The sequence below is a fragment of the Podarcis cretensis genome, assembly GCF_951804945.1.
Source record: "Podarcis cretensis genome assembly, chromosome: 13".
In the NCBI taxonomy this organism is placed as follows: Eukaryota; Metazoa; Chordata; class Lepidosauria; order Squamata; family Lacertidae; genus Podarcis; species Podarcis cretensis.
In genome coordinates, this window is record NC_137182.1 from 35,947,958 (window position 1) to 35,964,023 (window position 16,066).

The 16,066-nt window shown below is 43.5% G+C and overlaps 1 protein-coding gene and 1 long non-coding RNA gene across 2 annotated transcripts; both read right to left on the minus strand.

Annotated features, from left to right (window-relative positions):
- Positions 1-2,212: 2,212 nt before the first annotated feature.
- On the minus strand, positions 2,213-3,093 carry LOC307201482. The gene is made up of 2 exons (XR_013832726.1): positions 2,490-3,093; positions 2,213-2,380 (listed from the first exon to the last, which is right to left on the minus strand). It is a non-coding gene; the product is annotated as an uncharacterized lncRNA (long non-coding RNA).
- Positions 3,094-5,569: 2,476 nt separating this feature from the next.
- On the minus strand, positions 5,570-15,223 carry LOC307201476 (sulfotransferase 1B1-like). The gene is made up of 7 exons (XM_079950735.1): positions 14,537-15,223; positions 11,792-11,920; positions 11,596-11,693; positions 11,374-11,500; positions 10,530-10,624; positions 8,372-8,552; positions 5,570-7,241 (listed from the first exon to the last, which is right to left on the minus strand). Exons 1-7 carry the CDS (start codon positions 14,715-14,717, stop codon positions 7,129-7,131), a joined length of 924 nt encoding a protein of 307 aa, XP_079806861.1. The 5' UTR covers positions 14,718-15,223; the 3' UTR covers positions 5,570-7,128.
- Between the last annotated feature and the right edge of the window lie 843 nt (positions 15,224-16,066).

Consider the following 16,066-nt stretch of genomic DNA (forward strand, 5'->3'; position numbering starts at 1 on the left):
TACCTCCCCCTTTCACAGGATCCAGCCAGGATGAGGGTGAGAGGCCCTTCCTCCTACCCTGCACCCCCAAATCACTGCTGCTCACGTTTTGCAGCTCCCCACCCAGCCGTGTCAGTGATGTATGGAAGTGAAAGCTGGACCATAAAAAAGGCTGATCGCCGAAGAAATTATGCTTTTGAATTCTGGTCTGGAGGAGACTCTTGAGAGTCCCATGGACTGCAAGAAGATCAAACCTCTCCATTCTGAAGGAAATCAGCCCTGAGTGCTCACTGGAAGGACAGATAGTGAAGCTGAGGCTCCAATACTTTGGCCACCTCATGAGAAGAGAAGACTCCCTGGAAAAGACCCTGATGCTGGGAAAGATGGAGGGCACAAGGAGAAGGGGACGACAGAGGACAAGATGGTTGGACAGTGTTCTCGAAGCTACAAACATGAGTCTGACCAAACTGTGGGAGGCAGTGGAAGACAGGAGTGCCTGGAGTGCTCTGGTCCATGGGGACACGAAGAGTCGGACCCGACTAAACGACTAAACAACAACAACAACAACACAGTGCTCAGCACTGTACAAGAGGCCGAAGCGATAAACCTGGAGTTGGGCTCCCTCTATCTTGAGGTGTTTTATAGTGACTCGGGTATAAAACACCTGGGCTTTTCTTGCCCCTCACCCTGCTTGCTATCTATCCCAGAGGTTCAAACAGAGAAAGGGACTTTCTCGTCACCTGCTACCTGAAGCCTTTAGCTGGAATTTGAACTTTGGGCCTCTGCAGCGCATGTGCTTGAACACTAGGCTTTAGCCCAGGGGTGGGGGCTCTGTGTCCTCTTTTTTGCTCTTCAGAATATGGCAACCCTTGTGTAGCAACACCTGGAGGGCCATAGGTCCCCCACACTTGATCTAAACAGATCCAAAAAGCTGCTGCTCTGTACCATGTACAACGGTTGCAAACAATCACAACACAGATTGATCTTTGGCTTATTATGTAGGAATGATGCCATTGTCCCCTCTTCAGTGTCCCACAATGGTTCAGATCTCACGTCCCGGAGTACATTCACTGGAATTTTGCCCAGCCCTTTCACAAGAAAAACGAAAGAATTAAAGCAACTAATGACTCATTTTGTTCCTTACCCATTTGAGGAACTAGAAACAGATACGGTAGGCCTGATGGTCTACTGAGCAGAGGGGGTGGAAACTGGGATTAAATTTTAAATCCACTTGGTCGGGTCGATTGTAATGTGTTGGCTGTTTACATGAAAGCTGCTAGAAATTATTTGGAGGCATGGTAGTATATCTGCCATTGAAAATGAACCTCTGGGATAACAACAGGGTGAGAGATTTTACATAATTAAGGAGGTTAAGCAAAACTCTGTGGGGGGGGGGCAGCTTGATAATCTAGTTCCTGAAATTGAGTAACATGATCAGAATAAAAAGTAACATGATCAGAATAAAAATATTAGGGGTGAGGAGAAGAGTTAGCAATTGAAGGAGAACAGCCCTCTGTAATGGTTGTTGGTTGTTTACTCATTTTTCTCCATCTTATATTTGCTGTAGGGGGAACAATTAGAGAGGGCATTTTCCAGGCATTTGATGACACTCTCAACAAACATCGTTTGTTATTGTTATTGTTAAAATGCAATTTGGAAATTGTGCTTCTGCATATTTGCTTGTGTCATAAGAAGCCATGATCAGAGCGGGGAGTTAATAAATGAAGCTCTCAGTGTTACGTATTTCTATACTAACAAAAGAATGTATCTTTTTAATTGTATCTTTTACTTCTGTATCGCTGTAAAACGACTAAAGAACGTAGCTGAGGAATGCAACTGTTGACTCTACCAAATGTATCACCTTTTGTATCTTTCAAAAAAGTGTTTTTTACACTAGAAAATGTAACTAGAATAGAAAAATGTAACTGGAAGAATGTAGCCAAAATATTTTATATTCTATGTGACTTTCCATTGTTGTATACTTGATCTGTCAATATTCTGATGTTCACAAACTGTCAAAATACCTTCAAGCACCACAGCGCCAGCTACTGGGTCTACAAATGACATTGTAGAATCATAGAATAGAATCACAGAATCATAGAGTTGGAAGAGACCACAAGGGCCATCGAGTCCAACCCCCTGCCAAGCAGGAAACACCATCAGAGCACTCCTGACATATGGTTGTTAAGCCTCTGCTGAAAGAGGCTTGCGTGTATCGTGAATACACCCAAAATGCAACATAAAATCAGTTTAATTAATAAAAGTATGCAGAGAGGAAACTTCACACCAGCAATGATAAACATGCAGAAACAGGACTTCACACCACGACTGATAACCGTTTCCCAAATATCCAGCCATTTAATCTGCATACCGATCATCCCAAAACCTCCGGAATTTTTTCCTGAAAATGATGCAAAAACAGAACTGTGAGTCAAGATCCACTTTTATTCCCAACCTCAAAGCAGACATCTTCATTAACAACACCCAAGATCTTACAACATCCCACTTACCTTATGTTAATCCTCTCTTCGTGCCATTTCTGTCATTTTTCTGTATCATTGATCTGTATGGAAATGAAAAGGTATTTAAGTAAAGGCAGTTCCTTTGTTCAAGGTTCTGTCCTTCTGTTACACGAGTGGGAACCCTGTTGCAACAGTCTTCTGTTCTTTGAAAATAAAGATCAGACTTTGCTTTTTCGCCAATCCTGATGTGGTCTCTGTCATTTCCCGACCGGTTCGGAGCCACCACAACAGTCCGGTCCTCCTTCCGAGGCTAGGACCCCCTTGGGGAAGCAATAATATTTATTTCACTTGTGTTTGCATTACAGCTGAAAGCTTTCTTACGCTTGCTATGTGCTGTAGTCCTGCAAAAAGGTCCAGTATAATAATTAAAAACTAGATGACTACAGGAGGCCAGAGCTTTGTGCTGTTCTTTTGCTTCTGTCCTTCTTGTAAGCAACCTTCTGCATAGGAGAGCATCCCAGCTTGATAGTGCAGCTGGCCATTCCTCTATTTCCCTAAAGACCCATCTTGCTCTAGGAGATTGAACTCACACAAGGCAAGAGCCTTGGGAGGCTTCCAAGAGAATCATGTTCACAAAGAATTATTCCTCTGTTAATAATAATTTATTACTTGTACCCCGCCCATCTGGCTGGGTTTCCCCAGTCACTCTGGGCGGCTTCCAACAAAACACTAAAATACAATAACCTGCCTTCAGGGCTGCCTTCAGATGTCTTCTGAAGGCAGCCCTGTTTAGGGAAATTTCACAAAGCAAGCCTGGTTAATTTGCTAATATATAAGCCTGCGGAGCAACATGTTTTTACAGAAGCTGTCTCATCCGAAATGAAGATAATGCTTTATGCTAACAAGCAAGCCAGCTTCACAAACCATGGCTGTTGGGCTGTTTGAAACTGACCATAGGTAGCATTAAATCAAAATCCCCTCTTCAGACAAAGCGAGAAGGCATGGTTAACAAAAAATGGAAAAGAACACTTCTGCAAGCCTCTTCTTGGCAATGCAAGAGGAAGAGAAGGGACTGTTTGAGTCTGGAAAGACACCAAACTCATTCTTGCAGTGCTAAGCCACAGTTCAGCAATATCTCCAAAAAGTCCCAGGGGTACAGTTTTTGTATCAATAAAATGTTAATTAAAGTCAAATAACAGTTCATGTTAAACCTGTGATTGCAATATTGTTTTTTGGGGAGGGTTTTTTTTTTTTTTGGGAAGCCCATTGGTGTGTGTTTTTGGACCCTGCTGGACACACTGGACTTGGCTGAACTTGCTGGACCGTACTGAACTGGTTGACTGCTCTGGACTTCTTGGACTGAACTTGTTAGATCTTGCTGAATTTATTTGACCTTGGTGAACTTTGGTGGACCAGGCTGGACCGCTTTGAATCTTATTGGACCTTGCTGGACTTTGCTGCATTTTGTTGAGACTTGTTGGCTTTCAGCTGAATAAAGTGGCCAGTGATGGCTGGCTGGTGCCCATTGGGGTAGAAGGCAGGGAAATCAGCAATAGGTGGAACAAGAGCAGGTGCCTGGAGGAGAGACAACAAATTACTGTATAGTTTTGTCCCCATCCTCCTCCCTGCTGAGTTGCACAAGGCGATGTTGAGACTAAGGAGGAAAAAGGTGACACAGGCACAGGAAGACAAGCAGATGGTGGCTGATGAGACCAGGCTGAGTTTAGAGGGGCAGTGCCCCATTTGCCCCTCCTGGGCCACTGGCTAGTCTCCTCTGCAAGTAACAGAATTTAGGAACCTTTATATCTTATCTTGTTGGGATTTGAATGACATTAGAAATAAATAGATGAGTGTTTCTTCTCTTCTTACTTACTATGGAAAGTATACTTCAATGCCATGATCATACAAGAGCTAGTTTTGAACATGAATGGGAACAGGATCTCGGCAAATCAATCACTACAAAAAAAGTGGAATTACTGTAGTTAAGAAATGTGATGCTAGTAACTCTTGAAGAATAGTTTAATTTTTGATAGCTCACCAACCTTTAAAGAACTGTATTGGATGCCGATTTGCTACTGAGCCAAATTTTAAGGTGCTTTTGTTGACTTATACAGTTGTAAACAACCCAGGGCCTGGATATCTGAAGAAACCCCTGCCTTTATGTTAATATTTTATTGTGCAGCAATTTGCAATTGTTTTTATTAAAGATTGTGCATCTGTATATATGTGCACTGGCCTGGTATCATTTTGTAGGAAGGGCAGTATAAATATTACATTTCCACTGTCACATCTAGTCTGGCCCTTAGAAGATTATAAGCTTAGTTAAAGACCAATTTACCTTTTTTCATATACTTTGATTACCTGGGGCCAAAGAGTCTGATGCCAATTTGCACATCGTACTGTGATGCAACATTGACAAGCTTAGAGATGGAATTTTCTGTAATAATTTCCCCTTCCTCTCCACTTTTCATTACATTAGGCTTAGCAACTGATGAGAGAAAGCATCCCAGCCTCAATTGCTCCCCTGCCTTTATGAGCAGCTTGAGCTTCAGAAATTAACAAGTTGAACATGAACAGAAGCAAGTTGCTGTCAAAGGCATTGGGAGAAAGTCCTGTGAACCCTACTGAGGGCACAATGGTATACTGTACACAAGAACTTCCGGATTTCATAGAAGCTTCCCTTTACTAAAGCCAGAACTTGAGATTTGCAGCTGTCATTCATTTATTACATTAACCTCTTGCCCTTCCTTCTAAAAGAGCCAAGGATTCTATGGTTCCTGTTTTCACAAGCTCATTGGTTCAATCAGCGCATTAGGTGGATGTTGTTCCCAGCCCAATCCCTGATCGGTTGCCACTGGTGCCATTTCCAGGGATGCTGTGGGTGGGCCTGTCTGTTGTTTCTGTTCCATTTTCATTTTATCTGGTTGTGTCTTTAACTTTCCCCCCGGCCATGCCAAAGCAGAGCAACCACTGAATAGGACAGCATACTGCCACAGCCAACGTCTGAATCTCAGACAGATCTGCCGGGCTCCTAGTTCAACCTCCTATCACCCAAAGAACCCAGGTTCCTTTCTGTCCACTCCCACTGACTCATCTCCTTTTGTCGCACACGCACACTGTGTCCACAATCATTCTTAATGGTGCCTACATTTATTACAACGAAAGCTGAATGGCAAAAGAACCTGTTGTGTGCCTTGATGGAAACGGTTCCAAGAGGGGCAGTTTTCTTTCTTTCTTTTCCTATTTATTAGTTTGGTTTCACTTATTAAAAATTACAGTCATATCACAACACATTCCAACAGTTCAAGATTCCCACAAATCTCTCTGGACTTCCTACCTCTCTCTCCGTGGGTCCCATTGTCAAACCCTTTCTGCTGCATCTTTTATATTCATCCAGATTTTTGTAGCACCATTATATCCATAGTTCTTGTTACATTACAAGTGTTATTACAATCCCGCTAACTACTTTAACTGTTTAGAGTAGTCTCCAAGGTATGTTATAACCCCCCCCCCCAATTCCTTATTAAAGTTTTGTTCTTCCTGGTTTCTGATTTTTCCAGTCATCTTTGTCATTTTGGCATAGTCCATCAACTTGATCTGCCATTCTGCTCTGGTAGGGACTTTGTCTTCTTTCCATCTCTGGGTTATCAACATCCACACAGCTGTTGTTGCGTACATGAGCAGTCTTCTCTGGTCCTTTAGGATTTCAGCACCTACAATTCCTTATTAAAAAAGCCTCTGTGGTTTTTTTTAAAAAAAGTTATTTTAAACATTTCCCCCCCAATTCATTATATATAATTTCCCAGAATGCTTTTATTACCTTGCACGTCCACCACATATGATAAAAGGTGCCTTCTTTTTCTTTAAATTTCCAACCAATATTTGTACCTTTCTTATACATTTTTGCTAACTTACTAGGAGTTAAATACCAACGGTACATAATTTTCATATAATTTTCTTTCAATGTATAACATGCCATAAATTTCAAATCAGTTCTCTATAACTTCTTCCATGATCAAAGCTGAATATTATACGCCAGATCTCTCGCCCAGTGTATCATTGCTGATTTAACCTTTTCATCTTTTGTATACCATTCCAAAAGCAGTCTATAAAGTTTTAGAAAGTAATTTTACAGTGTTGTCCAACAATTATTTTCTAAACCTTGAAGTTTCATTACTAAAACCCCTCCTTTTATCTATCTTTAAAAAATCATTTAATTGATGATATTGTAACCAGTCAGTTAATAAATCTCATATCCTCAAAATCCTTCAATTTCAACTGGTGTTCTCCGTATATGTTGCCCATTTCATTTCTCATATTTACGTTTTTAAAGGATATTGCTTCCAGTGAGGAAAGCCACCATGGCGTTTTCTGTTCTAGTAAATTATATTTCTCCCATACCACATAAATGGATTTTCTTACAAATTGATTCAAGAATCCTTTATGTACTTTTGCCTTTTCATACCATAGATATGCATGCCAACCAAACCTATTATCATGACTCTGAAGGTCTAAAATATTCGTATTTTTTCAAATTATCCATTCCCAAAGCTAGCGCAGGCAGGATGCTGCATAATATAACCTTAGGTCTGGTAGGGAGAAGCCACCTTTTTCTTTCAAATATATTAATAATTTGTATTTTTTTTCTTGGCCAAGAATAAAATAAAAGAGGGGCGGTTTTCTGAGTCTATAATACATCCCGGAAACGCAGGGTCGTTCCTTCCATCTTGCGCCGGTAATCTGCATCAAACTCCTCCCTTTGAGCCACTGTGAAATAATTCTTCCAGTCGCCAACTTCACCTGAAGAAATTCAGAAACAGAAAGAGAGAGCTTCACCCTGTGACCATTTTGAAAGATGCTATCTTCTCTCCTAACATAGGGGGTTTCTGTGATAACTATTACTTGCCTTTCTTTTTCTTTATAATTATAAAGGACCTTTATATTTACAAAGGTCCTCCTTTGGGTGTCCAGCACAGTGCATTTAGGTTTTGTACATATTACCCAGGTTGTGCCTGAGCACATATGTTGTATTACTCTACCTACTGTATTTTTCGCTTTATAAGATGCACCAGACCACAAGACGCACCTAGTTTTTGGAGGAGGAAAACAAGAAAAAAAATATTCTGAATCTCAGAAGCCAGAACAGCAAGAGGGATCGCTGCGCAGTGAAAGCAGCAATCCCTCTTGCTATTCTGGCTTCTGGGATAGCTGTGCAGCCTGCATTCGCTCCATAAGACACACACACATTTCCCCTTACTTTTTAGGAGGGAAAAAGTGAGTCTTATAGAGCAAAAAGTACGGTATGTGTATCTGCTCAGAAGTAAACTACATTGAGTTTGGTGGGACTTCCATGTAGATATATCTAAGATAGCAGCCTAAAGCTCTTAGGACAGATAGCAGCCTAAAGCTCTTAGGACAGATAGCAGCCTAAAGCTCTTAGGACAGTCTTTACCAAAGGTGTCATGGACTTTGAAGAAGACCAACTCAGGGTGAAAAGGAGAAACGGGCTAAGAGGAAGACACATTTGGTAAACCCTCACTGTGATCAACTCCCACCCAGAAACCTATGTCCCCACTGTGGAAGGATGTGTGGATCCAGAATTGGCCTCCACAGTCACTTACGGACTCGCTGTTAAGACCGTTTTCATGGAAGACAATCTTACTCAGCTACAAGTGATCGTCAAATAAGAAAGCACTTGGTGACTACACACTTTGATTCCCTATAAAGTTAGCAAAACACACTTCAGACCACTGGAACATTCTCTGGGCAATACATTGGGCCCAGACAGCATAAAAGATTACTCTCCCCAGTTAAACTTCACTCCACTTCCCAATTTCACCCTTCTTTGTGGAGAAAGGGGGAGCAAATGAACTTGTGTAGCCGGGAACAACGTCTTTTGAGGTCTTAAAAGACTAGCGTCACTTACTCACCTTTCCTCATAAAGCTGCCTTTTGTCTTGTCAAAGATGGCGTTGGGGACGGTCTCATAATTTACCATTGGGTTCTTCTTCATGGTCTGGAATGATGCGTGGTGGACAATCTTCTGAAGGGCATCCTCAGGCAGATCAACCTCCAGGAAATCTTTCACACGACGGACCTCGCGAGCCAAGTCCTGGCAGAGACATACAGATGGGTGTGAATGGGAGTGAGGTCACAACAGAGCAACCTGGTACTGCAATTTGCCTGTAAGCTCCAGAATGCCTTTGAGGTTCCTGAGAGTGTGGGAAGGAAACACTAACTGGCTGGCTGGTTCTTTTTCAAGAAGCAAAACCCAATGGTCTCTGGATCCCTTCCACATTTCTGCACTTGATAAATTTACTTTTGCATCACATGCCTCTCTGTTTCGAACACACTTTCTTTCAAGTTGTGCAACACACAGCCTTGACCTGGAGGCAGTAGTGTTAAAACCTCACATTTCTGAGAGCAACCTGAGTGAGGAATGTGCCCTCTGCACACGCTGGGAGATTTGTATTACTGTACTTCCAGGGATGGGAGATCAATTTGTTTGAGTTTGCATTTTAATGCAATTCTACCTAATTTGCGCTTCTTGAAACAATAAGCGAACTGAAATGCAGCTCTGAAGTTCAGACTTCTCTGAATTTTGCAGGAAAGCGAGCCAACAAAAAAAGGTGTACAAGAAATGCATATGTTAGGGGAAAGTATACATAAATGGCTCAGGACCGCAATACATTAAGGACCGCCTCTTCCCTGGACTCTGCATTCATCATCTGAGGCCCTTGTTTGTGTGCCTCCTCCACGTGAAGTCTGGAGGGTGGCAACACGAGATTGAGCCTTTGCTGTGGTGGCTCCTCATTGGTGGAATGCTCTCAGTGGCGGAGCTTCATGCTCTGGCACCGAGGGGGGGGGGCAGAGAGCAGGCGGGGGCGAGGCTGGCATGCGTCCCAGAGATGTGGCGTGCTGCCTGCAGGGGCAGAGTGCAGGGGGGCAGCTGCAATGGCATGCCACTGGGATCGCGCTGCCAGGGGCGGTGTGCTCCCCCCCCCCACTCCTCTTCCTCCGCCAGTGAATGCTTTCCCCAGGGAAGTTCATCTGGAGCCTTCTTTATACAGGTGAAACTCGGAAAATTAGAATATTGTGGAAAAGTTCATTTATTTCAGTAATTCAACTTAAAAGGTGAAACTAATATATGAGATAGTCTCATGACATGCAAAGCAGGATATGTCAAGCCTTTATTTGTTATAATTGTGATGTTTATGGTGTACAGCTGATGAAAACCCCAAATTAACAATCGCAGAAAATTAGAATATTAAATGAAATCAGCAAAACAAGGACTGCAAATAGAGCAATATTGGACCTCTGAGAAATAGAAGCCTGCACATGTACTCAGTACTTGGTTTGGGCCCCTTTTGCATCAATTACTGCCTCAATGCGGCGTGGCATGGATGCTATCAGCCTGTGGCACTGCTGAGGTGTTATGGAAGACCAGGAAGCTTCAATAGCAGCCTTCAGCTCTTCTGCATTGCTCGGTCTCATGTCTCTCATCTTCCTCTTGGCAATGCCCTATAGATTCTCTATGGGGTTCAGGTCAGGCGGGTTTGCTGGCCAACCAAGCACAGTAATCCCATGGGCATTGATCCAGGTTTTGGTACTTTTGGCAGTGTGGGCAGGTGACAAAGTCCTGCTGGAAAATGAAATCAGCATCCCCATAAAGCTCGTCTGTGGAAGGAAGCATGAAGTGCTCCAAAATCTCCTGGTAGATGGCTACATTGACCCTGGACTTAATGAAGCACAGTGGACCAACACCAGCTGATGACATGGCTCCCCAAATCAAATGGGGAGGCATTGTGTGCCTCCCCATTCTTCCTCCAGACTCTGGGTCCTTGGTTTCCAAATGAGATGCAAAAGCTGCTCTCATCAGAAAAGAGATTTGGGGAGCCATGTCATCAGCTGGTTTGCATGTCATGAGTCTATCTCATATATTAGTTTCACCTTTTAAGTTGAATTACTGAAATAAATGAACTTTTCCACAATATTATAATTTTCCAAGTTTCACCTGTATATCTTTAGGCACCAGGTGAAAACATTTCTCTTCAACCGGGCCTTTGGCTGATTCATATTCTACACCCACCTCTTTCATGTCCTCGTAGAAGAGGTACAGGATACGGTGCTTTCCTTTCTCATCCCAGTAACGCCGGACATGGTCATACCAAGAGCCCCAGGCAACTGAGAGACAAGTGAGATAAGATGTAACAAGGATTAAGTCTGTCACCTAGTTAAAGGAATCAATTAATCTAATGCAATCCCACAGTACTCTCCCATTCATGTGTACTTAGAAGAAGTAAGTACCACTCCGTACAGGGGTACCTATTTCCAGGTGTGTAGCAGAGCTGGGAAACCGTGGCCCTCCAGATGTTGAGGGACTCAGCTCCAGCCAGCATGACCAACGGCCAGGGACGATGGGAGGTAAAGGCTGCATTGTTCAGTTTTCCTGACATTTCCCTAACCTTTAATTTGCACATTATATTAAAGGTTTCACTTCTAGAAATCTTGCTGGGTAAAGCACAAGATATTTGCTTCTGGAAAATCTGTTTGTAAGCCAGGAATCCTCTCGTAAACCCGGAAGTTTCTTACAGGAAAGGGGCTTTGTGCGAGACGGAAAATGGGTGCGGGCCAATGAAAAACCAAGGGAACCTGCTTTACACGAATCTATAAATTCCAGGAGTCCCTAGAATATTTCCCCTCTAACTCAGTGGCCTTCAACTGCTGTGGGTTGTGGCAGCACCCTGATAGAAGGGGGATCGCAATGCTGTTGAGGTTCAAGGAGGGTCTCAGAAAATTTAGTCGCTGCTGTACTGATTCATTAGACACCCCCTTCATCATGGAGGGGGAGTCAGGGCATCTTCTGTACCCCACCCTCCCCATGCCCAACAAGTACTAATTATTCAAGATGAGCTCCTTCTCCTAGCACTCACGTTTGCCCTCCATGAATTTCTTAATATAGCCATCCCACGGCCCAGGGTCTGGCTGCGTCACGTTCATCTGGTCAAAGAAGAAGTAGGAGACCAAGTTGTCCTTGGCATTGCGAGCAACATAGATTACCTGCAAGGGACCAGAAGGGAGAATGGTATGAGGTGGCATAGGGCAGGATTGAGGGGTGGGGGGTGGCAGGAAGGGATGAGGCAAGCAACACTTACTTTGCATTTCTTGTCCCAAAAGCTTTTAGGAACAAGCTGGAAGGGGAGGTGGGTTTTGATCACACGAGGAGATGGGGTATCTACCAGAATGCTGACCCCTAAGGAAGAATCAGAGAAAGGGTTGGATGAGTTAGTTCGCTGCCTGTGGGGTTTTTTTTTACAAGCGGGGCTGCGTGCCTGGGTTCTCTGGGCTCACCTGAAGGCACCGGGGGTGGAGAGCAAATTTCTAGAAATGGGATCCGGATGTACACAGGAGCTCGACGAGCTTTTTCCACATCGCCGCCGGTAAGGACCAGGTCAACAATCTCTTGAATCCATGTGGTACCTGAAAGCCCAGAGGAACAGTAAATATAGAGATCTACTAGAACCTAAAACCCCTTGGTGGATCTCACCTATAGAAGTATTAGCTGTGAAACAGAAAAACATGAAAGAAAATTGGGCAACATACAAAATGTTATTAGAGGCAGTGGCGTAGCGTGGGTTGTCAGCACCCGGAGCAAGGCAAGTAATTTGCGCCCCCTAACCCATGGATTTGCGCCCCCTAACCCTAACCCCCAGATGTTGTGCCCGGTGCGGCCGGCCCCCCCTGCACCCCCCACGCTACGCCACTGATTAGAGGAGAAAAATAATAAATTGGGATTTATTGATTTTTAAAGTCCTCACAAAATTGACGTCGGTGTGAATTTCTCCTAATACATAAAAATACTTTGGCATGCAATTTTAACTAACATAAACATTTTTGCAGATTTCCCCAACTACAATGCATTTTGGGTATGTTATTTCCACTAATATTGGCATTTTGAGGTGAACTTTGCCCTAGCACAGGCGTTTTTCCACATGTTACTTGGTTGGAGACCTACATTGCAAAATTTAAAGAAGTGTGAATTTGGAAGTGAAATATACTTGGAGTCGAGTGTGGATTTCATGCTCTTTATTCAGCTCAAGAGTAGTGAGGAATGGAAATTCCCCCGAAATGTCTGCTTTATATACATTCTTTACACAATGGGCCCCACGTGATTGGCTAATTCTGGGATTCCCCTGTAGGCCAATCAGGTTGCGGATTCACTTCCACCTGGAGTTGGATTGGGTGGCTCCTGCGGACCAATCAGACTGCTGCATTCTGAATCCTATTGTTCTAGGACCAATCAGACTGCTGCATTTTAGATCCTATTCAACTCAGTACATAACAGGAAGGCTTATGTTATCAGCCCCACAAGTGCTGTTGGGATACGATTTGGCCCAGACAGAGGTGAAGGAAGAAGTGGGGGACTATACCAAGGGAACCAGGGGTTGGAGGAAGGGCATCTCCCCTTCCGACTCTGGCTTCAGCCATTTCGGAGGGGAAATAGGGATGCCAGCTCTTGCCTCCGACCCTTCAGTGGAGCAGAGTGTGTCCGTGGAAGCTGGGGAGAGCTTTTATAAGCCAAGGGGAAAGGCTGAACAGGAGGAGGCAGCCTTGTTACCCACAAAAGCTCATGCTCAGCATTCCTGCAAGGCAAGAGAGTCTTCTGAGTGAGAGCGTCACACCTCAACTTTTAAAACTTGGCGAGAGAAGTGGGGAAGCTTGTTGGGATGTATTTGTTGCTCAGCCCATTTTGGAACTCCCTGCCCTGCTGCGAATTCCCAGCTCCAGAGGAGCGCTGCATCTGAATAAAGATTTCTTTAAATAAGTAAGAGCCTCAATCTGTGTTTTTGGGAAGCAGGAACCAGGACAAGGTGTCTGTGTTTTGCTTCACCTATTGTTTCCAAAAGTGCTGACTTGGCAGGTATACCTTGAATGTGAACTGCATGGACTTTCTCCTCATCCATAGTTCAAACAAACGCAAAAGCATTTGCCTACATTGCCACCCCCTCTAATGTATAACTCTCTCTAACTATTGGCCATTCTAGTTTGACCTGTCCAACAGCATCTGCAGGGCCACAGCCTTGGTTCACTATCCCTGCTGTTGTCCCCCTCATGCCTCAGTTACATTTTTTTTGAGCAGGTACAAAGAAACTGAGCAACAACATGTCTGCTACTTGTTTGTTCCACTTATTTAATATCCTTCTCCTCAGTCCTGAGGGATTACAAGACTCTTGCAGTAACTTAAAATACAAATAAATGCTATACACATTGCACAACGAAACCAATTTTTGGAAAAACAACAACAACTTATGCATATGTTTATGAAATAATATAGCTTCCTTTCGGAAAGAACATGTTTACTTTTTGGTGCTTTTAAAGCCATTTCCTCTGCCAAGACACATATTTATGTAACTCCCTGAGAAACAATTGAGCAACCCTACAGCAAAACAAACACATGAAACCAACCTAACGAAATAAACCTCAATTTCTGCTTCCTTTCTCCTGATTTATTGGGCCCAGTGCATTTCTTCACCAGAGCAGCAGTCACCAGGATGGGCAAATCTGTCAATTTTGGTTTCTCTCCATTTCTTATCTTTCCAGTCTTTCAGTTCTCCACATTTCCATGTTTGCTGTGTTGTTGTCATTTTAAAGTCACCATGAAAGTTCACCAGCATTTTAGTGTGAAATTCCTCCATGTTTTTGTATAGAATTTTGCTTAACATGCACATTTTTGCATAGCAATTTCACCCAGAACAATGCATTTTTCTATGCTGTTTTCACTCACACATGCATTTTTCGTATATTCATTTTTGTACACATCAGCTGGCTGGATAATTCTCTTCCAAAATTTGAAGAGTGCCAAATAGGTTGGTTCAGCTTTAAAGGTAACCCGAATATAATTTCTCCCTAACAGTTCCTCCTTATTTCCTGGATAACAGGAGAACTTTGAGGGTGCTTTGAGGTTTGTCTCCTTGGTCTTCCCCCACCCCACCCATTTTCTTGGAGGGGTGGCACCTGCGATTGCTACGGCGCTCCTCCTTCTGTTTTTCCTCCTGCAGTCGTACACCCCGCCTGCTCCCCTTTCTGGTGTCTCACCTGCTTTGGGGTAAGTTGAGAGAAGCAAGTCATCTGGCCGCGCCTGGAAGTTTTCAATTGGAGCCCATTGTTGAGCAATGGGCTCCATCAGGGGGATCCCATGGACCAGCTCCAGCGGAAACCTCCGGAAGACATCCCTGTGCTTGTGCAAGAATTCGTTGTAGTCTGTTTGGTTGGCCATGGTCTGAGGTGCAAGGGTTGTGTAGCCCTTCACAAAGAAAGCAGCAGCCTCCTGGGTGTACCCTCTGGAGTTATTCTCTAAGAGGGTTCTTCACTTCCACTCCACAACTGTGTTTCTCTTCCTGCTTCCAGGCACAGTTGCGACCCAGCCTGCTTTATTTCATCACTCTTATGCAATCTAAAGGGCAACAGGCAAGTTCCTCATTCAGGAAAGTCCAACCCCAGGAAACAGCGTTGATTTTATCATTTCAATCCAGCCCATTGTTTTACCAGCCAACAGAATGGCTGCAGGGGGTGGATGGGTGGAGTATAGGCAGACTGAATACTGTGCTTTTTCTCCCAGAACCTCCAATTTGTTCATTTTGTCCGCTGTTTGCCTAGATCTCAAGATTCCTCTGCAAGTAATCCAAGAATCTTGGCTTCTTCTTCTACCCTCAGCCTGAAAAGCCTCTTTTCCTCTCGCAGGAAATCCAGACCTCACACAAGTTCTTTCAAAACACAACTAACCCTAACCCTAACCCTAACCCTAACCCTAACCCTAACCCTAACCCTAACCCTAAACTAAACTCTTCCCATTGCCTGGTGGAGGAATTTTATCGGAGTCATTGGCTTTCCTGTGTTGAAATTCTTTGGCTCAGCACCAGAGTGTGTTAAAAAAAAAATAACTAAGAGATAATAGCAAGTAATAGCTAATGGAGGAATGACATAAGAGCCCCTCTGGATATATAAACAACAAATATACAGGGTAGCTGTGTTTGTCAGTGAGGGAAAACTCCAAAATCCAAAATCCACAGTTGAGTAATCATCTTTACTGGGACCAAGGAAAACATAACAAATTAGCATGCGAGTTCTGCAGAATTCATTCATAGGTGAAATATACTCAGAGTCGCAAAGTGATTTCATGCTCTTTATTCAGCTCATAGTGGTGAGGAGGAATGAATGAAAGTCCCCTCAAAGTATCTGCTTTATATACATTATTTACACAATGGGCTGCGCATGATTGGCTAATTCTGGAATTCTACTGTAAGCCAATCAGGTTGTGGATTCACTTATATCTGGAGCATGATTGCGTGGTTCCTGCCAACCAATCATACTGCTGCATTGTTCTAGGACCAATCAGACTGCTGCATTCTGAATCCTATTGTTCTAGGACCAATCAGACTGCTGCAATTTGGATCCTATTGTTCTAGGACCAATCAGACTGCTGCAGTTTGGATCCTATTCAACTCAGTACATAACAATAGGCGTAGTATCTGAGTGGTTCACTTTAGCAAAGTGGCTGGGATAATGCAGACAGAGTCAAGAGGGAAAATAAACAGATCAAATTTACCGAGGAGAACAGACCCAGGT